Raw genomic sequence first — 25,985 nt, 5'->3', positions numbered from 1 at the left:
CAGCCCTCCCTCCCCGGCATTTTAGGAATGCAGGTCAGGAAACCCCCTCCCCAGATACACAATTTTAAAACCTTTTATCTTCCTAGGAACAATGACATTCGTCAGGATAATGAGGGAAAGCTTGGGTTGCGTGGGTTACCTGAAATAGTTAAGAAAGAGCCGAAGGAAATAGAGGCAGATAAGCCGGGGAACCTTGTCCTAGGCCCAGTTTCTTTTTAAATACATAACAGATAAAGATATTGTGCAAAAAAATAAAGACATTCACATTTTAGCAGTTAAACTTTATTTTACTTTTTAAAATTTTTACTTTGTTTTTCTTTTCTACAAAAGGCAGACAATGATTGTTGATCTGCAATTGTTGTGTGTGTGTACCCCCAAAAGAGGGCCTAGTAGGTAGGAAGCTGAGCAGGGAGTCTGAGAGCGCTCCGGGCCCGCCTGCCCTAGCTCATGTCGATGGTGTTGAAGACCCACTCGGTGAACTTCTTCAGCTTGTCCGAGGCGTTCTGGGACTCCTCCTGCAGCCTCAGGTTGTCCTCCCGCAGGTGCTGGACTTCTGCCTGAAGGTGGGCCTTGTCTTCTTTCTCCTGAGGCAGAGAGAAAAGGACTGAGCACGGTACCCACCTCGCCAGGCTGCCGGGAAGAGTGGCTGTGGGTCTGTCCGCACCCTCCGCCGTGTCCACTCTTCCTGCCGCTCAACTTCTGTACCAGGCCTAGTCCTGGGTGTTCAGATCCGCTCACCCAGGGAGCAGGACTGCCAGAGAGAGTCACTACAGGTTTGTCTTGGAACATAAATGTGTTTTAATGTCTTTGTTAATAAGGACGGTCTTACAGTTCAGACTGCTGTTTTGGTGGTTGCTGCCTTAATACAGTCTCCTGGTCGGCAAACTGCGGCTCGTGAGCCACATGCGGCTCTTTGGCCCCTTGAGATTTTAGCAAAGGCCAGCTTAGGAGTGCCCTAATTAAGTTAAATAACAATATACCTACCTATATAGTTTAAGTTTAAAAAATTTGGCTCTCAAAAAAATTACAATCGTTGTACTGTTGATATTTGGCTCTGTTGACTAATGAGTTTGCCGACCACTTATAGTCAAAGCCGCTCGAGAGACAAGATGAGGTGAAGGCCTCTCGGCACGGAGGCGCAGTCACAATGACAACATGTGGGTCTGGGCTACTGACCCGCGTACACGGGGTGGGAAGCTCAGAGGGGGCGGCTGAGGCTCGAGGCTTCCACAAAGGGAACACGTGAAGGCCTTCTTGCACTACGTGGCCAGTGGGAACCGAGCTCCAAGGAGCCCCCCAAACACCCACCCTAACCCCACGAAGGAACATGCCTTAAAGGGGCCGGCTGCTTGAGAAGACGCCTACCTTCTTCAGGTCTTCCCGCAGCATCTTCAGCATCCCCTCCAGCTGGTCCACCTTAGAGGCCAGAGTGGGGGAGGAGTCCTTACTGCTGGAACGAGAAACAGTCCACGTTGGCGGGGGCCTCCCCGGCGGGGTTTGTTTGGCATTTTTTAAAAATGAGGCGGCTGTATTTGTAACATGGTTTTCAATGTCAAATTACTCAGGATGGCAACCCAATGTGCATGTTCACTTTAAAAAAGAAAATGGTCATCTCAACAAAAGGCCGTACAAGCAGGAACTACGGCCAATCCACGGCTTCCTTTGTTCAAGAGGCCGGGTTTTCGTAACAAAAGAACCAGGACAGTAAGTGAAAATGGTCTCCTTGGCAGCACGCTTTCCGGCAGGGTCACCGGGAACAGTGCCATGACTCCTGTCTGCAGTGGCTTTAAGAAGAGGGGCTGACGTAAGTGCCACCTCGGGGCAACAAGGAGGGCAGGTCTCGGGTCCCCAGAAAATAGTCTGTGACCACGATCCAGCTGTAAGTTATTGTGCACACATCTTAAAAACGAGTCTAAATATCTTTTAAAATAAGACTACATGTTTCAAAAGCTTGTCAGCCTACCCTTAATGTCTTATATTCTTTGCTATTATGATCAGCAAGCTAGACACGATTTTCTTTTTTTTTAAATATATTTTTTTATTTCAGAGAGGAAGGGAGAAGGGAGAGGGAGAGGGAGAGTTAGAAACATAAATGATGAGAGAGAAGCATTGATCGGCTGCTTCCTGCATGCCCCCCACTGGGGATCGAGCCCACAACCCTGGCCTATGCCCTGACTGGAATTGAACCCGGGACCCTTGAGTCCGCCAGCCGACGCTCTATCCACTGAGCCAAACCAGCTAGGGCGACACACAGTTTTCTTATTCTCTATCTGTCCCATGGCTGACCACTGAGATGCTGTAATATACAGTAAGTCCAAACTTAACACCACGCATAGGATCTGTAGCTTTAAGTGAAACGCATATAACAACCAATTTTACCACAGGCTCATTGACATAACCAAGAGTTAAGTTGCTTTAGCATCTCATCAACGTTACAATGAAACGATGTTTTCAAGGACCACTGGTACAATAATGTCACACGTACATCTACTATCCTCGCCACCTGGAACGGAGGGGAAAACGCCTGCCTCTGCACGTTACACAGACGTCAAGTCCATGTTCTCAGCTCACAAGAAAACCCTCTGGGTCTCAGTTACTGCTTATTCATTTTACATACACTCCTCTCAGTTATTGCTTATTCATTTTACATACACTCCTCTGTTACTGCTTATTCATTTTACATACACTCCTCTCAGTTATTGCTTATCCATTTTACATACACTCCTCTCAGTTATTGCTTATTCATTTTACACACACTCCTCTCAGTTACTGCTTATTCATTTTACATACACTCCTCTCAGTTATTGCTTATCCATTTTACATACACTCCTCTCAGTTATTGCTTATTCATTTTACACACACTCCTCTCAGTTATTGCTTATTCATTTTACATACACTCCTCTCAGTTACTGCTTATTCATTTTACATACACTCCTCTCAGTTATTGCTTATTCATTTTACACACACTCCTCTCAGTTACTGCTTATTCATTTTACATACACTACTCTCAGTTACTGCTTATTCATTTTACATACACTCCTCTCAGTTATTGCTTATCCATTTTACATACACTCCTCTCAGTTATTGCTTATTCATTTTACACACACTCCTCTCAGTTATTGCTTATCATTTTACACACACTCCTCTCAGTTATTGCTTATTCATTTTACACACACTCCTCTCAGTTACTGCTTATTCATTTTACACACACTCCTCTCAGTTATTGCTTATTCATTTTACACACACTCCTCTCAGTTATTGCTTATTCATTTTACACACACTCTTAGGTACCCCGTGGCCCAGACCTAGCGCAGAGCTGGAGCTGCCAGGACGCAGGCACATTCATAAGCGTGACCAACAGGCGGCTGCGGAGGAGACTCGAGGGCTAACCACACAGGAACCTGGGGATGTTTTAGTGCAAATGACTCTTCTCACCTTGCTTCCTAACGCCAAGGGTACAGTGTATAATGGCATTAAATAAAGAACATTCATAATTCCCACTCCGTTACCAAGGACGGTTTAACCGTGTCTACAGTGTTCAGTTACAAAGTGTTCCACCTGAAACGGGAAGTGCTGGCACTGCAGTGAGAGCACCCCCCGCCCCCCCCCACCCCCACCCCCGCAAGCTCGTCCAGGGGCCTCCGTCTCCTCCCACGGCTGCTGATGTGGGTGACGTGTGTGCAGGGGGGTGGCCTCACCTCTGGGTGACCCACCTGCTGTAGGACTTCATCTGGACCAGGGCCTGGTCCTCAAGCTGGTCGCTGTTGGATGCAGCACTCAAGGGGCGATGGTTTTCATCACTAGCAGCAAAGAAGGAGGCTCTCTGGACTGCAAAGGAGGCAAAACGCTCAGCAGCTGGGAAGCACCCTGGGCTCTGAGTCAACATGTGGCCCGCACTGATCCCCAATCTCACAGGGAAAAACGGCTGTTTTAGCTCAACAGGATAGTAGCACTGTGACTGTCCTTAAAAAATAGCTGTGTGCATCCATGTTAGTCCCCCTTTTCTCTTAGCAAATTCTCACTCCGCTCAATGTTTCCCTGGAAACAGGCCTTGTGCCAAGTTTCCAGCCCAGGCTTCCCACGCAGCGGTGACGTCACGTGCATCAGGAGCTCGGACTGGGCTTCCTGAGACTCCCATGGCCGCCTGGTGGGCTGGACCCAGTCCACACCTGTGTGCTTCCAAGGGTCCCAACTTAACCCTCAAGCCAAGAAAACAGAATCAAGTTTAAAAGCTCCCATTAGAGACAGAAAACGTCTACCATCCTGTATGCCTAGTCAGGGCAGGCGTGACGGTCAGACAGGCCCCAGGCTTCCCTGAGCCCCCTTCCCCGGGTTCCAGCCTCACAGCGAAGAAAGGGCGGCGACCCCAATACCACAGGATGCGGGGCAGGATGCTGGGAGAGCCTGGCCTGCACCCACTCGGACCTGCAGGGCAGGGGCAGGTGACAGACGCACAAGTATATACGGTGTCTATGTAAACGAGAGGGACCAACAGACTGCAATTTAAAGCCGCGTTAGTCCTGGGGCTGCTGTCAGCTACGTGGGGATTCCTTGCTGACTGCTCATGGTGGCCTGACTTCCAAGGCCTAATCAGTTTCTCCTGAAAAGTGGAGCTTGTCTGAATAGCTACTTTCAATTCTTCAAAGAAGAGCAATAACAACACCCCCTCTCCCCCAAGAAATCATCTGCTCTCATCCTCTTTTTGTTGTTGTTAATCCTCACCTGAGGATATTTCCCCATTGATTTTTAGAGAGAGTGGAAGGGAGAGCAAAAGACAGAGAGAAACATTGCTGTGAGAAAGACACATCGATTGGTTGCCTTCCGCCCACCCCCACCCCAAGCCCCCTCAAGCCTGCAATGGAGGTACGTGCCCTTGACTGGAATCAAACTTGCAACCCTTCAGACCTCGGGCCAGCGCTCTATCTGGTGAGCCAAACCGGCCAGGGCCTGTCATCCTCATTTTATGAAGAACGACTTAGCAGCAAAAGTTTGGAATGATGATCTTAGGATGAAGTCAGTCTATTCCAAAAAAGGCACCTGACAACCTATGTCAGCGCACAAGACAGCTCTGTGGTTTTACATACGTCAGCGCCGTCCAAGGACCATGGGCCTAGAGCAAGCCCTGAGCAGGGGGCTGGCACGGGAACAACGCAGACAGGACCCGTGCCACCACCCTCGGGAGCGATGAATGCGGGCAAAGGGAGCACCCCGCCCCGGCCGGGACAGGGGCGGGCCCAGAGCCCATGTGTGTTTAGCAACGATGTCCTTATGATGTGATGAAGGACCACATTCTTCTCCTTCAAGTGACAGTTGGGACCCCCCCGCCCTTCCCACTCAGGAGGAAGGCACCCATGTTATGAATTCCTCCGTAGAGGACACATCAGGCTCCACCCGACTGAATCAGAGGATGTGAGCCCCTGCTGAGCACTCAGTAACAGCTCAGCTGGTCCCGGCTGTGCTGGTGACGGGGGGTGGGGGAGCTGTCGCTGTGTCCAAGGACACAGAGTGACGGAGACTGACCAGCACTCACACGGCAGCGTGGCCCTGGGTAGGTCCCAGCCCGACTGCTCGGTCCCCAGTGGACTCACCCTCATAGGCCTTGGCGGCGTCCACCAAGTTGGACCAATCCAAATCTGCAGCAGCGTCGGGCAGGGGCATGAGGCCGGGGTCGGGCATGGGCCTGCGGGCCTCCTGGACGTCAGTGAGGGAGCTGTCCGAGGCGGAGAACTCTCCTGCGGGAAGAGATGAGGGATCAGATGCTTCTCGGGCCACAGACCACTCAGGAGCTTACCATCTCCTGCTACCACGGCAGGTCTGTAAGCCGGTACCGAGAATCAGCTTCTAGTTGAGCAGGTCTTAGTGGCCTTTTCAAAGCTGAGTTCAACTACAAATTGGCTTCCTCCAATCTTAAATAATTTTTTTTCATAACTTCCTACTATCTCATTTCCAGTGGTGTGACTGGGGAAAAAGGCCGTTTTCCACGGAGGCAACACATCCGTTTGGCGGGAGCTGCTTGTCTGCCTTGGGGTCCAGGACAGCCCCGTATCTCACTTTTCCTTACGGTCCAGGAATTCGGGCTGGAGGAAGAGGCATCCTCTCCTTCCCAAGGATAAGCACCTCCTGGGCCACAGCAGTCCAACATCTGAGCCTCTTCTAAGGTGACAGTGTTTAACATATAAATATTGGGCCATCGGTAACAGCTGGCCTTTGCTTGGCCTGCGCAGGCAGGAACAGGCCAGGGGGCCGCACCACACCCTACGAGGGCGCTGCTCCTGCTCCAGCTCGTGACGTGGAGAGAACACAGAGGGGGACGGGGCTCAGGAAAGGCAAATGCGGTCAATGGCCAGGAGGGGGGTGGGAAGAGGGCGGAGTGCGCAGTTTCGTGAGAAAGGCCGCCCAGAACAGGACGGGGACACTAGCCCTCATGCAGAATGGATGGAGCTCCCAGCTGAAATGTGCAAGCAACTCCAGAAATACCTGTTTACAAGGAGTTAAAAAGTTTCATCAATTAGGAGAGCTGGTAAACCAGGGTATATTTAGTGCTTGTTTTCCCTCCCAAATTACATGAAGAACGGCTCTGAAGTGCAGCTGCTAGTTATTAACGTGCTTAAAATTAGCACGATTATGAGTTAATGGAAGTAACAAATACTGCCAGAAATTAAATGCTCAGTTCTATTGAAACTCGCTCCCACCAAGGGTAAATAGGTGGAACAGACACTTTTGTGTGTCACTCATAATCCTCTGCCTTTTTCATTTCTGGGGCTCAGTTATCACACGGGGGGAAAAGAAGTCACCCCTCCCCATGGCCCACACTCATTTCCGTGGTATTCCCACGACACGAGGCCAGGCCGCGGGACCAGCCAACAAGGGCTGCTCAGCTCAGGACACGGATCCGGCGCTGCTGCCCAACTCCCGTGAGAGCAGGAGGAGATGATGGGCAGGTTTAGCAATAACGGTCCAGACTTTCCCATCCTCAGGGCTGGGCCTGCACCCCGGCTCCATCGGCTGAACGATGACCGGGTTTCCTGGGCTGCCCGCAGGACAGAAGCCTCTCGAAGACAGGCCCTGCACTGACAGCCATGTGCAGAGAGGCATCACAAGGTTTAAAGGAGTGCGGGGGCGGTAGAGAGGCACCCAGGGCAAGGAAGTTGTAGAAGCAATGGATTCAGGGGGGGGGGGGGGTGGCCCCAATGTGGGGACAGAAAGGGAGAAAGGATTCTGGCATATCGGGTCACTACCAGGAGGCTTTTTCTAGAGTCTGGACGGTAAAAAGTGCAGCTGGATGGGGGAGCTGGCATGATCCCCAAGTGGTGCCTGCAGGTAGGGGGGTGGGGAGGAGGATGGAATGGGAACAGGGAGCAGGACAGAGACAATGGAGGAACATGCACGAGTGGGCGGAGCGCTCACAAAACATGCGGGGAGAAAGCACACCAGGCGAGCAGCAGTTTAAGAAAATACTGCTCTGAGAAGCAGCAGAGGAAAGGAATGTGGGTTTGAATGGACACAGAATTCCCAGAGGGGAATAAAAAGGGTAGGAGGGTAGGAGGGAGGTGTATGTGTAATAAACTAGCAGGAACACAGGTTCCACAGAGGTATCGGCTGTGCTGGGTCCTAGTGGGGAGGGGAAGTACAGAACCCTGGAGTGGAGCTGGACAGAGGGAGGAGAAAGAACAAATTTAAACCCATAGTCCCAGAATATGGCCTTCAGGAACCTGGGATCTAGTGAGGTCCCAGAGCAAACTACGCATTCATGAGCCAAAGGCAAACCCAGGGAGGTACCCCGTCATTAATATGCCTTTTCCTCACGTGCTTGCTCACTGAATGAGTGAATGAGCCCACAAACAAGTGGTAGAGACCACAGACAATCCTCACAGCCTGGGAAAGACAGAGAACAACGACAAGCCTGGGTTTCTATGGTGGTTGGAGGGAGGCAGAGGATACAGTGTCTAAGAAGTAACTAAACTACTGTTAGCCAAATTTACCCAATCTGGTAAAATACTAATTCTCAAGCCTTTGCATTCAAATTCAAATTCAGCAGGCCTTAGGGAAGGCCTAGAAGTCTGTATTTTTAACAAAGATCAGATAGGGCAGCTTTTACACGCATCTGGTGCCCAGGATTTTGCGGCCGTCATCCAGGGAGGCGCCTTGACTGCCTGGCCCTGGTGGCCGGGGGCTTGCATTCCTGGGTCCCCCGTCACAGTCGGAGAGAGTATTCCTGGCAGTCTATCGCCACCCGGCACTGCACAGACAGCAGTCGGAAACAATCTCCAGTCTTTCTGTGGAAGAGTCTCATCTGCTTGTTCTGGAACTCTGGCCTAAGGAAGGCGTGGATTTGGCCTATGAAGGGCTCTCGGGGAAGAGGCTGATGGGTGCCATCTTTCTTCTTTTCCTCACTCCAGCTCACCAGTGTCTCCTGAAAGAAGTTTATACACTCATCTGACACCTCGGTTTTGTGACTGCCGCTGAGGTGACAACTCTAGATGGCCTGGTCCTGGTGGCCAGCACGGCTTATGCTTGCAGTCCCACAGGATGGCAGATATTTGTAAACTTTAAAAGCTGCTGTCAGAAGATCTGGCTTCCTATCAGACTGAGTGTAAGTACTGACTGAGATCCTCCCCTTTTGGACTCTGACAGACAGGTCTTGGCACACCCTCAACTATGAGCAGTCACTAAAAATAAAATCGACTGCTTGGACATCACAAAGGTTTGAGAGAAAAGAGCTGGTGTGGGGATTAACAGTAAGGTTTTATCCCTTACACGAGGCCACTCTTTTAAGACATGGATAAAATATACATTCTTCTCAAGCACACATGACAATTATCCAAGATAGATCATATGTTAGGCTACAAAAACAAGTCAATGAATTTAAAAAGATTCAAATCATATCAAGCATTTTCCCCCACCACAATGGTATGAAACTTGAAATTATAAGAAGAAAACAAAAATTTACAAATATGTAGAGTTTAAACAACATGCTACTGAATAACCAACAGGCCAAAGAAGAATCAAAAGGGAAATAAAAAAATACCATAAGACAAATGAAAATGAAAATACAACATACCAAAACCAATGGGATGCAGCCAAAGCAGTCTTAAGAGGGAAGTTCATAGTAATAACTATTGAACAATTATTCATCAAAAAATTGGAAAACCTAGAAGAAATAAATACATTCCTAGAAACATATAACCTACCAAGACTGAATCATAAAGAAAAAATCTGAACAGAGCAGACACATTACTAGTAAGAAGAATGAATTAGCAATCACAAACCTACCAATAAATAAAAGACCAGGACCAGAGAGCTTTATAGGCGAAATCTACCAAACATTCAAAGAAGAATGAAAAACAACTTTCTCAACTCTTCCAGAAAATGAAAGGAATAGTTCCAAACTCATTTTACGAGGCCAGCATTTCCCAGAGACCAAAAATAGACAGGGAAGCCATAAAAAAAAGAAAATCAGAGGCCAATATCCTTGATGAACATAGATGCAAAAATCCTCAACAAAATATTAGCAGACAAAATTCAATAATGCAATAAAAGGATATATGGTCAATTAATTTATAACATAGGAGCAAAGAATAGACAACGGGGAAGGGAGAGTCTCTTCAATAAATGGTGTTGGGAAAACTGAACAATCACATGCAAAAGAACGAATCTGGACCATTATTTATACCATACACAAAAATTAATTCAAGATGCATTAAAGGCTTGAATATAAGATTCCTAGTAGAAAACATAGGCATTAATTTCATAACCCACAGCTCTTAGGTACACCCCTTCAAATCACTTAGGGCAATGAATTCTTAGAGCTGACACCAAAAGCAAAGGCAACAAAAGCAAAAATAAAACAAGTGCAATTACATCAAACTAAAAAGCTGCACAGCAAAGAAACCATCAACAAAATGAAAAGGCAGCCTACAAGTGGGAGAAAAATATTTTCAAAGAATATATCTGTTAAGGGGTTAATATCCAAAATATACACAGAACTCACAACTCAAAACCCAATCTCCTGACAAAATGGGCAGAAGATCTGAACAGACTTTTTTCCCCCAGACATTCAGATGACCAACAGGTACATAAAACAATGCTCAACATCACTAATCATCAGGAAAATGCAAATCAGTATCACCTCACAACTGTTAGAACAGCTGTTATAAAAAAGGCAAGATATTAATTTCTAGGAAAAAAAATAAAAGCAAGATATAAGTGTTGGCGAGTATGTGAAGAAGAGGGAATCCTTGTACACTGTTGGTACGATTGTATATTGGTGCAGTCAGTACGGAAAACAGTAAGGAGGTTCCTCAAAATAAAAGTACCATATGATCTAGCACTTCTATTTCTGGGTATTTACCTAAAGACAATGAAAACACTAACTTGAAAAGACAGAAGTACCCCCATGTTCATTGCAGCATTATTTGCAATAACCAAGATGTGGAAATAATCTAAGTGTCTATTGATGGATGAGTAAAGAAGATATGACATCTATGCCATGGAATATAGTTAAAAGCTATGAAAATAAAAGTTTGCTATTAGCAACAACATGCTGGACCTTGAGGGCATTGTGCTAATTGAAAAAAATCTGACACAAAAAGGTAAGTCATGAGGATATAGAGCATGATGACTATAGTTAATTATACAGTGTGGGGCACAAGTAGGTTTACAGGTGTGAGTATGCAAAACAGAGTTCATTCTTGTATTACTATTTATTAACTACTAGAGGCCCGATGCATGAAATTCATGCAAGTGTAGGTAGGTCTTCCTTCCCCCCAGCTGCTGGCACCGGCTTCTCTCTGGCACCCAGGACTCGGTCTTCTCTCCCTCTGGCCGCTGGCAGGCACCTGAGACCTGGGCTTCCCTGCAGCCGCTGACAGGCACCTGGGACCCGGGCTTCCCTCCCTGCAGCCACCGGCAGGCATTCGGGACCTGGGATTCCCTGTGGCCGCTGGGAGGCACCCAGGACCAGGGCCGCTGGGAGGCACCCAGGACTCACTGCCCCGAAAGAATGTCCGATCTAATTAGCATATTACACTTTTATTATTATAGACTAGTGACCCGGTGCACAAAATTTGTGCACATTAAAAGGGAATTAATTAGAGGAAATATTTTAATATTGCTATTTGCCCTTTCTCTATAATAGAAGTGTGAGAGATGAAAGAAAATTAGTAAAATGTATATGAAAATAATATATAAATTTATTAATAATCACAACATGATATAACAACAACAGAGACATGATATAAAAACAAAAACATGATGTAAAAACAACACTGATACAATGACTGATAAATTGATTAAACTTATTTTAATATCTCCCTGTATACCACATTAAGAGTGAAAACACTTTCAGAGTGCTTGGCTAATTTCCCTTGTGATGAAGTATTTACAACTTTAACTTTAACCCTTTGCACTCGGATGTCGAGTGTGACTCGACACGGTTAGCATTAGAATAAAGGAATCAAGAAAAAAGAAAGCGAGTGCAAAGGGTTAACATCACACGCTCTTCGAACTCAAGAGAAAGCAACATATAACTGACCATGTGCGAAAACAGGTTCAGGTAGAAATAGTCCTACTCTGTCTAGAGTTTGTCCTTGTGATTTATTAATAGTCATCGCAAACGCTGGCATCATGGGAAACTGTCTTTGAATTAATTTAAATGGGAGGCCAGTGTCAGACTGGGACAAATCAATTCTTGGAATCAGAACAACCTCTCCTTCCGCAGATCCTGTTAATACTTCAGCTTCGATAATGTTAGGTCGTAATCTTTTGATAATAAATTTAGTGCCATTACAAAGACAACATTTACTATTAAGACTTCTCAGTAGCATGATGATTTCACCCACTTTCGATTTTAATTTATGACATGGCATTCCCAAAGGAGTAATACTATTAAGAAATTCGATGGGAAAATTTTCCTTTTCAGCATTATCTGTTGAATCAATGGAATCATCACTCAAATATGTGTGAAAATCTCCATCGAGTATATCCAAAATTTCTTCATTTAATTTTTGAATGTGCTAATTTTTTGGACAAAGAATCGCATGTTTAGATATATTTTTAATATCTATAGATATAGAATTTCCAAAGGTAGCTTCAATAATAGATCTGTTACAGGGGATTTCAATAATATCCATTCCTAAATGAAAACTGCTATCAAGTTTGCCATCTCCAAGTTGCCATAGTTGTTTGGGCATATTAAGGATGATCGCATCATCAATCGTTATCTTTCCAGATAGTGTCGTCGATTAATAATCCTCGATGTTTAGCAGCTACACGAACTGTATCATAAATTACAACTCCTACAGTTCACAGATCATCAAAACTTATAGCACCTTTTACATGCAGAAGCAAAAGTCTAAGGTAATATTGTTCTGGTTCTCTAAAGCTCACAGTGAACAGTCTACCTAATACTTTATTCCCGTCCTTTTGGCATTTTCTCCACAAAGAATTATTAAACACATAATGTTGTGGAATCTCCCAATAATAATAATTACGTGTGTTGGAATCTTCTCTATTCAATAAAAACCAAGCCATCAAAGTCAAGTTATGCCTTTTAGCCCTATCCATAACTTCAGCAAAATCATCGGTCTGAAAATACAAATTTTGTTCATTTGGCAAATGAATAGCTAATCTTGTGATTGCATCAGATTGGTCATGCATTCACATTGCAAAAAGTCTCCAAACAGCCTCAGGAGCGCTCACATACCTGGAGTCAATGAAATCCTGTACTTCGTCATTATTGATATTTTTTTCAGAAATTTGAATATTTGCGCAATCGTGCCTTTTATAGACGTATTTAAATATTTGACACTTTTAATCGATGTGCAGACTTCAACATTTATATGACAGTTATATTTAAGGCACAAATAAGGGACAATCCAAGTGTTATCGACAACTTTATTTCCAATAGACATGGTGCTACCAGATCTTCGTTTGTATTTGGGATATCCATCAATATTTCCAATGGTTGCATTTTGAAATTCTTTCGGATATCCCTTTGAACATTTTCCATTTTCCATACATGGACTATTTGGAATTTGTATTCCACATGGTCTATGTACCACATTTGATTTTGCAATTTGAAAAAGTTGAGCACACTGGTATTCATCTGGAATTTCTGCCTTAACTATACGGTCAATGTCATCATCTGTTTGTAATATGGATTCACTATCTAATATCAATAATACGTGAGTGTGAGGTAGTCTGCGTTTCTGAAATTCAATGACATGAATTTTAGCTATTACTTTGCCAAATAAATGGGATTTACATATATCATTTAAAAAAGCATTCAACTTAATATTAAAAACTCTGGCTACCAAGTCAGGTCTGTTTTCAACTTTTGCCAGTGTTGTAAATTGTTTGTAATATCTGCCCATTTGGGATTGCATGTCATGGATATGAATAAATCAGGTTTGCCAAACTTCGTTACAATTGCCATAGCATCCTGATATGCATATTTCTGGGACTACCAAAGATGATGGAAGTATTATCATTTTACCAATCGTCACATTGTCATTTTCAGATCTAGATGTGAGATAATCCATCAAACCACTATATTTTTCAACTCTCAACTTAGATTGGTTTGCTTTAGTGAAATTTATTCGATTGGCTTCCATTTTTTAATATGAATCGACAATAAACTGTTGAGTTAATTTTCCTGCACTTAAAATAGGATTGAACGTATCCCACACAGAGAGATGAAATCCATAATACTGCATTTGTGTGACTCGTGTCCTTACATTTTGTCTAGTATTTTTGTCAATTACACTGTTGTCTCTGAGTCTTAATACAATATCCGTTCCCCAGCCTTTTTCACCATGTGGAAAAAGAATAGGATATGTCATTGCATCTAATGTAGAAAACAGGATACTGATTTGTTTCATTTAGTGGCATTCATATTATTGGGATCTGGTTTACAATGAATGAGCAAATCCCTTTCAAAAGGAGGTTCCCTGTCTTCGTTTCTGAATATGACAGCAACCTCGGTTACACGGGAAGAATTGTATCTATCTAGATCACTGTTACGGTCGTATTTAATCGCCATTGTTACTTCTGTGGGAGCAATACCTTTTGCTGCTGCTTCAGATTGGGCTTTTCTTTCTACCTCATGTAGCATCTTGTATGATTTTGTTAATTCATTTATTTCATGCATGAGGTTGTTGATCAGGAGTCTTTCTGAGCAGCTTTGGTTTTCTGGCATTGCTAATCTTTTACTCGTCGCTTCGGCCATATCTAAAATATAGAGTTGAGCAAACTTCCAAGAAACACCATCCAAAGGATGTCAAGGTCCAGTACGGTGATAAACTTGTCCATGTATCCTAAAACAGTATGGCCCATATCCTGATGGCAATGCAATATTTGCACCCATTGAAGCAAAAGCAAAAGAACTATTTACTGAATGAATATTTCCCATGAAATTTTTACTGTCAGAATCCTCGTTTATCATTAAATTTTAAAAATATGCTGGGTATTCTGGAAAATGTATATCATTTGGACAAACTTTACCTTTGCTACAACATCAAGTAAATTTTCCATCAGATGGTTTTTCATCAGAGAAATTTAGTGATAGGCAAAATTGACATCTAACAGTCATTCCACCACAACTATGTTCGATAATTGCATCCTCATTTACTCCATTTTCACTGTGAAGCAGTTCCTACCAGTATTGGTAGTACTTGTTGATGACTGTTCTTTAGACATATTCTGTCGTCGCCGCTGCCGTCTTTCAACTTCACAGGCACGTTGGTCTTCAGACATTTTCTGTAGATGACGCCGGCTTCTTTCGGCTACAGAGCTACGTTATGCCAATAGGTGGTCTTCAGATATATTCTGTTGCTGACACCGGCTTCTTTTGGCTTCAGAGGAACGTTGTGCCAATAGCTGGTCTTCAGACATTTTCTGTCGATAACACCGGCTTCTTTTGGCTGCCGAAGTATGTTCTGCCAATCGTTGGTCTTCAGATACATTCTGTCGCCAATGCCAGCTTCTTTCGGCTTCAGGGGAACGTTGTGCCAATAGTTGGTCTTCAGACATATTCTGTCACTGATGCCGACTTCTTTCAGCTTCAGAGGTACGAGGTGCCAATAGTTAGTCTTTAGACATATTCCCTCCTCCCTGCTGTCAGGATCTGGGGTGCAGGTGAATGGGATTCCTGGCTGGCAGGCCACTGACAGCAAGCTGACCAATGGTCAATTCCGTGAGGAATGGGGCTCCCTCCTATCAAGGTCCGGGGTGCAGGGGAATGGGATTCCTGGTTGGCAGGCCGCTGACAGCAAGCTGACCAATGGCTGATTCTGCAAGAAATGGGGCTCCCTCCTTCCTCCTGTCAGGGTCCGATTTGAAGGCCGGCCATGCCCCTGATCGCGCGAGACCCAGAGTTCCACCGTGCCCCGGCCAGGGCCGGGAGGGAGCTCCCTCCCGCCAGCAGCCTGCTGTTTGGTCATCCATCCAGTTGTTTAGGCTGTGACGACCCCTGAGTTTTATATATGAGGATTGTATTATTTTCCATAGGAACAACTGTAAACCTACTTTTGCTCACCATATACTGTACTGCATACCTGAAAGTTGCTAGGAGAGTAAAACTTCAAAGTTCCCATCACAAAAATATAAAAAACTTTGTAACTATGTATGGTGATGGATGGTAACCGGACTCACTGTGGTGACCATTTTGCAATGTAAACAAATATCAAATCATTATGTTGAACACCTGAATTATAATGTTATATGCCCATTATACCTTAAATAAAAAAACACACACACATGCATGCATCCCAGGTGACTCTTACGGTCTAGTGAGGTTGAACGTCTGTACCCTGTGGTCTGAGACTACTGGTGAGAGGCTAAATGAAGGAGGTATTGGTGAGCCGAGATAACCTGAGCACGCTAGCAGAACTTCCTCCAGCTATCATTCTCAGAGCAAACTGAATGCCAGCCGTCTCTGACACTGGCCACCATCAGCAGGGCTATTCAGCTGCAGCTGAACACAGACTTACCATGCAGCGACTTCATTCCCAAGGTGTAAGAAGGCCTCCGCAGTGGAAGAGACTTGGGGAGAGAAGGGTACGTGCTACTGAAGAGGACGTCGTTGGGCAGGGCTTGGTCCAGAAGTGAGGCTCTTGAGGTGAAGAAGTGCTCCCTCTGGCCGCTGTAGATGCTCTCATCCGACAGCGTCCTGTGCAAGGCCCGCCTTGAGGTGGGGGTATGGGGGAAAGGAGACTGAGGCGAGGAGAGCACATGGAACTGAAAAACAGGGCCAAGACAACAGAAGGTCAATTTTCCGGGTCACACACCCAGGGCCCAGGCTGGGGGGAAATGAGCGGGTTAACAAATTCACTGCTCTCAGGCACACCCCGTCCAACCCCAGAGCCCAACCAGGGAGCCTCAAGGTCTACCACCTCTGTCTACATCCTTAGGGCCAACATGAGATCCCCAGAGCCCACCACGCTGCCTATCAGTGCTCAGTGCATAATTCAGACACATAATTAAATGAATCCATCAATACTGTGTCATAATTTAGAACAAGATGAGGACCAGACAAATGTGAGCTATTGTTGAATCCTGTGTCATTGACCAAACCATGTCATCTCTCTGAGCCCAGCTCCTTGTCTATGAAATGGGGCACATCATCCCTCAAGATTATTAGGAGGGTAAATGAAACACGGACTGATCATAACGTATATCAGTGGTGTTATGAAATAATGTTACAGCCCCCAGGGAACAGCTGTGGAGCCAAGAAGGTATCCTCATATGCTTGTCAAGTGACTACATGTTTGCTGGGCAACAAGAGCATTTGATCAACACAATATATTAGTGCAAATAATAGCTGGCGCTTGATCAACATTAACTACTATAATTATATTTAATGAGTTTTGGCAATAATTTATTTTTTGAGATAGATTTCTATTCCTGAAATGAAAACAGGAAAGTCATATTTATAAATGACAAGTATTTATATAATTATGGAAAAATGACACACGTTCCAAATTCCAGATAGCTGTATCTCTTACTGATGTCTTTTGCCTTGGTGACCTGATTTGATTTTAGTTGAGATTTTTCCGCAAAGAGCAAGCTTCTGAGAATTCCATTCATTGGGAGACAACAGACACATTACTAACATTTAAATATCCAGCCTCCTGAAAGCCAACAGAGTATTTGGTCTGTTAAGAATAAAACTATATTTATTCAGTTCCTCTTCGACTACTGCTCTCCTTGGCAGGGAGAACAATGAGGGGACAGCTGAAGGCCTGAGGAGGAGGCTGAGTCCTGGCAGGAAGCCACGCAGGACTTTTCATGATACTTTGAAGGGGCAGAGAGACAATGATGCAGCAACGGCTCCATTTAGAGAGCTGAGCATACAGAGTTGACACTCAGGTTCATTCATGTGCTAGGGTCTAACACAATTCCATTCAACAAACCAAGGGTTAAATCAAGTCAATACTACCCACAGCATGCCATGCACAGTTGCTGCATAAATATTTTAAAAGGTATTAATCAAAGGCATTGTAATGTAAACCTCAGGTGTAGCCAATTGTGTAAAAACTGTGCTCTCTTAAAAATGCGTGATGAGCTAAACCCAAGGTAGGTATGTGCTTGCTCAGAAAACTGAGCTGCTATGATAAACACTTGGTGAGTCTTTAAGTGGAGGGAACTTGGTCTGGAAGTAACAATTTCTCTTCTCACTGCACAGAGTGGGAATCAGAGAGGTTACAAGGCTTGCTAATTGCAATGAGAAAAACAACAACAAACCAAGCAGGTCACCTCTCCTCCATCTCCAAGCTCCAGGACCATCACGCAGACTCCTGCCTATCGAGTCAGATCTTGGATCTCCATTCAAAATCTGCTCAGTCTTTGTTGGCACCTCTGGGTTCAGCAGAGGGATTTCCTTCTCCTGTGCGTATTCCCACCCTGATGGTTTTCCAGGAGAGAAATTTTCCACCAATTCTAGTTTCAGTCTCATCAGGAAATATTGGTGTACTTCATAGCAGTAAACGCTGCCTGGAAGAGCCCTTTGAGCAGCATGCTTTATTAAAAGGTCTCACATCCTGCAGGAAAGGGAGGCCTGATAGGCCACGGAAGGAAGCCATCTGCTCAGGTGCTTTCTGTGCATTAAGAGTAGCTGGACCTAGTCTTGTCCAAACTCGTGAGGATGGTTCCTTACCCCCCCCCCACCCCCCACTTCAATTCCAGTCTTAAAGGTGCACACCTCTCTGGTTCCGGCAAGCGCCCTCTCTACCTTCCTGGCAGGTCAGGCCTGAGATTGCTGAGTGGCCCCACCGAGGGCTACAAGCCCGTGGGAAAGAACCACACGGAGTTGATGGCTGACTGGGAAGGGGTTGAGAGCATCAGGCTGGGGGGTTTTCAAGCTGTGCTCCCAGGAGCCTTCAGGGTTCATCACAGCATCATTGCTTGTGGAGAGGAGATGTTCAGGTGGGACCCAGGGCCATGACACCCACCCCTCTCATAAGAGACACCCTGCTTTCTCATCCTACATATTGGACTTCCATGTACACTTTTATTCAATAAAAGCGTTTTTGTGCTTTAAAATCATTTGGGCACCACTGACATACTCTGGCCTTCTATTTCAAAGCCTAGGAACACGGCCTGGAGAGGTGGCGCCTTGCTCCAGGTCAGCCTGCTCTTCTCCCACTTTTGCAGCCCTCCTGGCTCCCAGTGAAATGGGGGCACCTACACTTGCAACAAGCAGGAAATATTGGTGTATTTCAGGCCTTCCTGAACCCTGGAGCTGGGTGAGGCCTCTTTCTTTGGTCTGTGCCTGAGTGCTAGCAGGACTACTGGTTTGCACTATTGTCTGCTCACTGGCCACTGTATGCAGCCCTCATAGAAAATAGGGTTATTCATCCAGCCGGCGTGGCTCAGTGGTTGAGTATTCACCCATGAACCAATAGGTCACCGTTCCATTCCCCGTCAGGGCACATGCCCGGGTTATGGGCTTGATTCCCAGTAGGGGGCATACAGGAGACAGCCGATCAATGTTCTCTCTCATCATTGATGTTTTTATCTCTTTCTCCTTCTCCCTTCCTCTAAAAGCAATAAAAACATTTTTAAAAAGCTTTGGTTTAAAAAAGAAAAAGAAAATGGCGTTGTCCCATCTCTGCCTGCCAAAGAGGTTTCTTGCTGGCCGATAAAGCCAACGTGGTGTGAGTGGCTCCAAGGCTCACAGCCTGAAGCTGCCGCTCCTGGCATGTGGAGCCTGATGCAGTGGCCTGGAGCCGTGAGCCGGGTGTGACCTGGAAGGTTCTCCAGGGCACGCTGGCCTTCCTGACACAGCAGAGCCACGGGCATTCAGTCAGCCTCCGAAGACACACAGAGCTACTTAGCTGAGCTCATCTTGAAACCAAACCAGAAAGGATGGGATTGGAGAGAAAACAGGCTATTTCCAGCTCCTGCTTCCAGCCTTTTTATAGTAATAGTTTCAGCAGAAGGATTTACTTTTAGAGGGTCTGACAGTCACATAATCACAGCTTAAAGAACGTGCACCCCTGCTTCAAATAGGAATGTTAAAGTAATTCATTTTGGAAATAAAAGCCAAGACCTAAAATAACAGCAAAACGGACATTTGCTTTCAATTACTTCCAGCGCAGGAGTGAATCAGAAGAACGCGAGCGTTAAACTTGCCCCTTTCCAAAAACGTCACACTAAGACTTGGAGGACAGATTTCTTTCATGGCAAGTTTTACTTTCCTCTAAATCAAAGGAAAAATGTAAAATAATTTTTATTTTTAAACTGGTCCTTAAACATTTAATACACTTCATTGGGTTTTGATGGATAAAGAAATTTTAAGTGCTATCCTTTGCGAGGTTGCTAAGGAAACGGTTTGTACCCCGGGTGATGAGTCAGAACTGTGAAGTGCTGGCTTATAGAACAGAAATCAAGAATGGCAAATCTTTAACATGATTTATGATCTTAATGTTTATGTTAATAAATCACTTCTTTTGCAAAACTCGAGAATGGGCTTTGGAGTCCACCTCAGTGCTGTCGATGCTGACTGTAAGTTCAGGAGGTGTGTCCGCCCGCCTGGAGGAAGACGCACGTGTGCTGAGAACGCCCGAAGGGGACGCGACCACTGGGCTCCTGCAGGACGTGCTCCCCGCTTTTGATCACAGTCTGCGAGTGGGGAGTAGTTAATAGTCGAGCTTCCATTTAATAAATTTAATAAATCCCCCAAGTTCTTAAATGAAGCCTGCCAGTCACGTCAAACAGACTGCAAATCATTCATCTAAGAACCTGGTGAACAGAACACGTCACGTTCACTGCCACCTTCCTGGGTAGACGCCCTTTTCCTGGGACTGCCCGCTACTGCAGACAGAAGTGCCTTATACTCACGGTGAATCCCTTTGGGCCCCGCTCACCACACACGGGCTCCAAGCCCTGAGCGCTGCTCACCTCCGGGGACAAGAGCAGAGAGTCCAAGCTGAGGTGAGCGGAACAAACCTTCCCCATGCCTACGCAAAGGTGCAGCCACTGACACACAAACCAGTTCCAAGCAAACAGGGAGGGGGAATGGGTTCTGGGACTGGATGGGCGGGGCCTGGGTTCTAGAGAAGGCCCTGCAGCCTGGACTTCTGAGAGGGAGGGGGAGGAGGCTTTATGAAGTGGAGAGAGCCTGGAGGTTCTGAAGGTGAGTGTGCAGACCGTTGGCTGGACTAGAGCACCCGGGGTAGGGCCAGCGTTGGGGCAGAAGCAGGCCAGGGTGCAGAGTGCTGTGGGCACACAGGAAGGGGAGCCCTTTGGATAGAAGGACTAAAGCCCTTAGAGAAAAATGTCTGTCTGACGAGGGGCCCCAGACGCCCCTGTGGAGTTCCGAGGAACAATGGCACTCGGAGAGTAACGTTCAAGAAAGAGCTGCTTGTGCACCGAGCAGGGAACCCTGGGAGGAGAAAGAACCCTGGGGGTAGGACAGGCGGACATCCACCCGGACTAAAGGGATGTCGCTGCAGGAACAGAACATTTGGAAAACACTGTGAGCTAATTATTGGGAGACTGGGTGATGGTGGGAAGGGGATTCAATGGGGAGGAGCTGGGAACCAACTTTTTGGAGGGAGTGACTGTGGCGAGCAGCTCCGGCCCATCTGGCCTCTCTCTAACTGCTATTTGCCCCAAGCTCTGTCTTGTACCTTAAAGTTCTTCTGGGATTCGGGAGTTGGGCTTTCAAGGTCGATGAGTTTCTTGAGATCCTCCTCAATAGTGGACTTGGAGGTTGGCTTAGGAGATGCTCGGAGGTCCCTGGTGGAGGCCCGCAGCCTGGCGTGGGCTATTTCATTGCCATCACTCTGATGACGCCTTGAAAAAGGAGAGAGGTGGTATGAACTGAATCAGTCCAGTGAACTGAAGGTCACAGTGGGCTGGGAAGGATGTAAGTCATTGGAGAGATGTTATAGGAGAGAAAAGAAGAATTACTTCTGTTCAATTACATTGGAAGCCACTCGGATAAATTATTGTTAAAGAAATGAAACCAATTTGAAACATAAACTAAAAAGTCTAATGAAAAAAATCACTCTTTTACAGGAAACAATTAGCTCTACCAAGCCAAAATTAGCAACAGACTTTTTAATAAAAGACACAGGGTATAAATCCCAAATGCAATCTTTGTGCAGACAAAAACAATGTAATTGAGTGAATCATTTATTCTTTTTTTGCTGTACTACTTTGTAAAAAGTCCTTTATAGTCAGTCCTTTATATACATGTAGTCACTTACTTTCCAATGTTCCCTCTGGTGCCTCCTGGCCCAGTTAAGAACCAGATGGGGAGGCTGTGATTAATACCACCAAAGGGAAGCGGAGGGGGGGGGGGGGATCTTTGCACCAGAGGGTTGATTTTTCTGAAATTCGTTCTTCAGACATACCATCTTCCCTCTTACCCGAGGTTTTGCTTCCTGTGGTTACATTTACCCAGGGTCAACCATGATCCAAAAGTATTAAATTCAAGAATCCAGAAATAAGCAATTCTTGTTCTAAACTGTGTGCCATTCTGAGTTGTGTGAATGAAACCTGTACCTTCCTGCCCGACACGTGAATCATCCCTTTGTCCCACGTATCCCCAGATGGGTACACTACCCACCCATTAGTTACCTCCTAGCTGCCCCAGCTATCAAATCGTTATCACAGAGAGACCACATTCACATAACTTTGTTATAATTGTGCTATTTTATAATTAGTTATTGTTGTTAATCTCATACTGTGCTTAATTTACAAACTAAACTATCAAAGGTATGAATGTATAAAAAACACACCACAGTATACTAGTATACAGGGTTCGGTATTACCTGCAGCTTCAGGCATCCACTGGGGGTTGTGGAACGTATCCCCCATGGATAAGGGGATACGAATGTACTGTTTCCTAGGAGATCTAAGACTCTCAAATCTGAATATATTGCAATACATCTTATTTAAGGAATGGAGTGGGAGAGATAATTTAAGACAAGTTTTACTTAGAAAAAAAATAAGTGCTGCTCAGTGATTAGAACTTGGGCCCATGCACCGAATGCTCACGGGTTTGACTCCTACTCGAGGGCACATACCTGGGTTGCAAGTTCGATGCCCTGCCGTGGTCGGGGCACATGTGGGAGGCAACCAACATGAGTCTCTCTCAGGTCGCTGTTTCTCTCTCCCCACTTCCCTCCCTCCCTTCCTTCTACTCTCTCTAAAATTTAATGAAAAAATATCCTCAGGTGAGGATTAACCAAAATAACAACAATAATAATAATCTCCCTACCATATCAATCCTTCCCTACCTCCCAGCCTGGCTACCTCAGCCACAGAAAATTGCCTCAAACTTTTCTGTTCTCTGTCATGTTAAAAGCAAACCATCCAGTAAGAGAAACAAAAGAATTCTTACTTTCTTGTGTCCATAAATCCCACAGAATTTATGGTTCCTTCGGGTTTTTTCCATCCAATCAGGTACTTGCTAGTCGCGCCCTGGCGAGGGTAGAAAGTCCTAGGCCCAGACGAGGAGGACGAGGAAGAGGAGAAGGAGGGTGCAAGCTGCGAGGAGGTGGCCGGATGAAGCTCTTCCTTAGGGGAACTCCGGGCACTGGTGAAGACCACGGGGCTGGCGGAGTGGCGGGAGCTCATGGTGCTGAGGAGAAGCAGGGCAGAGACAAGGGGTCAGTACATCAGCGGGGTGTCATCAGGACAGGGCTGCGGCGGGTTAGGAACAACGGCTATTTCATGGAACATGAATGGGGCCGGCTGGCCGGCCTTCCGGGCTTTCTCACTACAATTTAAATGTCTGCTGTCAGAGTGAAAGGTGGTCAGGGGGATCAGTCTGCACTTTACAGTCAAAAGTAGGACAGTGAGACTCTGAAACACGCTGGCACCTCTTAGGTTTGCTACAGGGAAGTCTACAGGAGGCAAGTGGGGGAGAGCCTGCCGCAAAGGCCCAGCAGTCTCAGGGCCGTCTGTCTGTCTTGACTTCCTCAGAACCAGGGGTTATGGCGACGCTGCCAGGCCCATGCCGAGAACAGGAGAGGAGACCGGTCAGGCGTACAGCTTACACTCACATCCACAGCACCTGCACGAACACTGACTCTCTAGAGAAAGCTGTTCATCAGAATGAGCTTTCTTACACGGCACACAAAAACCAACTCAACACGGATTAAATACTGAAGTACAAGATCTGAGCCCGTAAAACTCCTAGAAGGAAACAATAGGAGGGAAGTTCTCTGACTTCAGTCTTGGCAATGATATTTTGGATTTGACAGCAAAAGCAAAGGAAACAAAAGCAAAAACAAACAAGTGGGACTGCATCAATTTAAAAAGCTGCTTACAGCAAAAAATACCATCAACAAAATAAAAAGGCAACCTACAAAATGAGAGACAATACCTACCTATAAGGGGTTAATATCCCTGTACTACCGTGGTATATATCAAACAACTCAACAGGAGAAAAACAAATAGATTAAAAAATGGGCAGAGGATCGGAATAGACGTCATTTCTAAGACATGCAGATGGCCAACAGGTGCAGGAGAAGATGCCCAGTGGCACTAAGCACCAGGAAATGCAAATCAAAACCATAATAACCTGTTAGCATGGTCATTATCAAAAAGACAAGAAATAACAAATGTGGGCAAGGATGTGGAGAAAAGGGAACCATTATGCACTGTTGGTGGGATTATAAATTGGTGCAACCACTATGGAAAACAGTATGGAGGTTCCTCAAACAGTTCCTCAAAAAATAAAAATAAAAAAAGAACTAACATATGATCCTGAAATTCCACTTCTCAAAAATACCATCTTGCGATATCTGTGCCCCTTGTGCTCACTGCAGCATTATTTACAATAGCTAGGACATGAAAGCAACCTAACTGTCCATCAATGACTGAATGGATAAAGAAAATGTGGTATATTATATACACACAATGGATTATTCAGCCATAACAAAAAGAAAACCCTGCCATTTGCAATAACACGAGTAGACCTTGAGGGGGTTATGCTAAGAGAAATAAGTCAGACAAAGACAAATACTGCATGATCTCACTTTCACATGTAATCTAAAAACCAGATTGGTGGTTGCCAGAGGTAGGGGAGATGAAATGGGTGAGGGGGGTCAAAAGGTACAAACTCCAGTTGTAAGATAAATAATGTACAGAATGTGACTAAAAATAAAAGTTAGAAAGCTGTTCATCATCAATATAGTTTAAAACTGAAGTCCATAAAACTTGAGAAGGCTACTCCTTATACTTTTAAAACTCAGAAAGGCAGAATACTAGGGGTGAGAGTTTAAGTTGACCACAAGCTGAGGGCCTTCAATTGAGGATTTCCGCACTCTCTACCCATGATCTCACAGGATCCAAGTGTACACTCGGGAGTCCTGCTGAGTTCTCCAGCTCAGGCTGGGACCAACGACAGCTGACTCTTTAGGGTGATGGACTTGGTCACTAACTGGAAGAGTTAGTTAGGAGGATGTGGTCTCAGAGCATCCCTCAGCTGCAGTTTCATTAATCAAAAACTGATGGTCCTGGTCTGAACGACGCACGGTCATTAGCTAATAATGACATATCACTATGGCTTCCTCAGCGATGACACTGTACTACAGTCATGTGGGAGACTGGTGAGGGGTCCTGGGGAGCTCTCTTTACTACCTGTGCAGCTTTCTGTAAATCAGAAACTATTCTAGAATAGAGAACTAAGGGGAAAATACATAAAACAAAAAAGACAAGAAAAATAAACAAAACCCCCTGCACTCTAATGGTCCTGAGATAGCACATACAGGTAAAAAGGATTGTGCATTTACATGTAAATCTGAAGATTCTGGACTAGAACATAGAAGAACATTTTTTTCTGATAGAAGCAGAAGATCTTTAATGGGATCATAAAGGAAAGGGACTGCCATTAAAAGAACTTCTATTCATCTAAAGGTAAAGAATAAGAGAACATATAGGGTATCCCCCCAAAATGTATAAACACTTTGAGTAATTATTAATTCCAATGGGCTAAATCTGAAAAGAAAGAAACATCTATTGAGCTATCAGAAAAAAGTGTGTATACATTTTGGGGGGACATCCTGTATGTAAAAATATATATCCAGCTATGGGCTCCTATCTAGAATACAGAACTAAGACAACCCAATAGAAAAATGAGCAAAGATTTGATAGGATTTCCACAAAAGAGGATATCTAAAAAACCCAATAAACATTCGTGCTCCGTGTCATCAGCTACCAAGAAAATGCAAATTATAGCCGCAAGGAGGGACCGCTGCACATCCAGCAGCATGACTAAAATTACCGACTTACAATATTAAGTGCTAGAAAGGATGTGAATCAATTAGAACTCTTATACATGACTGGTGGGAGTGATACCTGTTACAGCCACTTCAGCAAACTGGTTCAGTCTCTGTGACAATTGAGTGTGTGTGTGTGTGTGTGTGTGTGTGTGTGTGTGTGTGTGTGTGTATCTCTAATGACGTAGCAATCCCACTCCTAGGTTAGCACCTGAAAGAAATACATACATACCGTGTACCAAATATCAC

General features: G+C 45.2%; 1 protein-coding gene across 18 annotated transcripts in view; it reads right to left on the bottom strand.

Moving 5' to 3' along the window:
• Positions 1-307: 307 nt before the first annotated feature.
• Positions 308-25,985, bottom strand: part of SIPA1L1 (signal induced proliferation associated 1 like 1) — a 333,288-nt gene continuing 307,610 nt past the window's right edge. For 15 of the 18 annotated variants that reach the window (XM_079768725.1, XM_079768716.1, XM_079768714.1 and 12 more), the window contains 7 exons: positions 22,853-23,092; positions 21,132-21,297; positions 15,990-16,236; positions 5,589-5,732; positions 3,699-3,828; positions 1,366-1,450; positions 308-584 (listed from right to left, as the gene is read on the bottom strand). In XM_079768725.1, coding sequence (XP_079624851.1) covers positions 441-584; positions 1,366-1,450; positions 3,699-3,828; positions 5,589-5,732; positions 15,990-16,236; positions 21,132-21,297; positions 22,853-23,092 — 1,156 coding nt within the window. In that variant the 3' untranslated portion in view covers positions 308-440. The other 3 variants (XM_079768720.1, XM_079768721.1, XM_079768723.1) reach the window with 3 other exon arrangements.

This window comes from Cnephaeus nilssonii, assembly GCF_951640355.1.
Source record: "Cnephaeus nilssonii genome assembly, chromosome: 4".
In the NCBI taxonomy this organism is placed as follows: domain Eukaryota; kingdom Metazoa; phylum Chordata; class Mammalia; order Chiroptera; family Vespertilionidae; genus Cnephaeus; species Cnephaeus nilssonii.
Note: the sequence above shows the minus strand (reverse complement) of the source record. Positions and strands in the feature narration are given on the sequence as shown.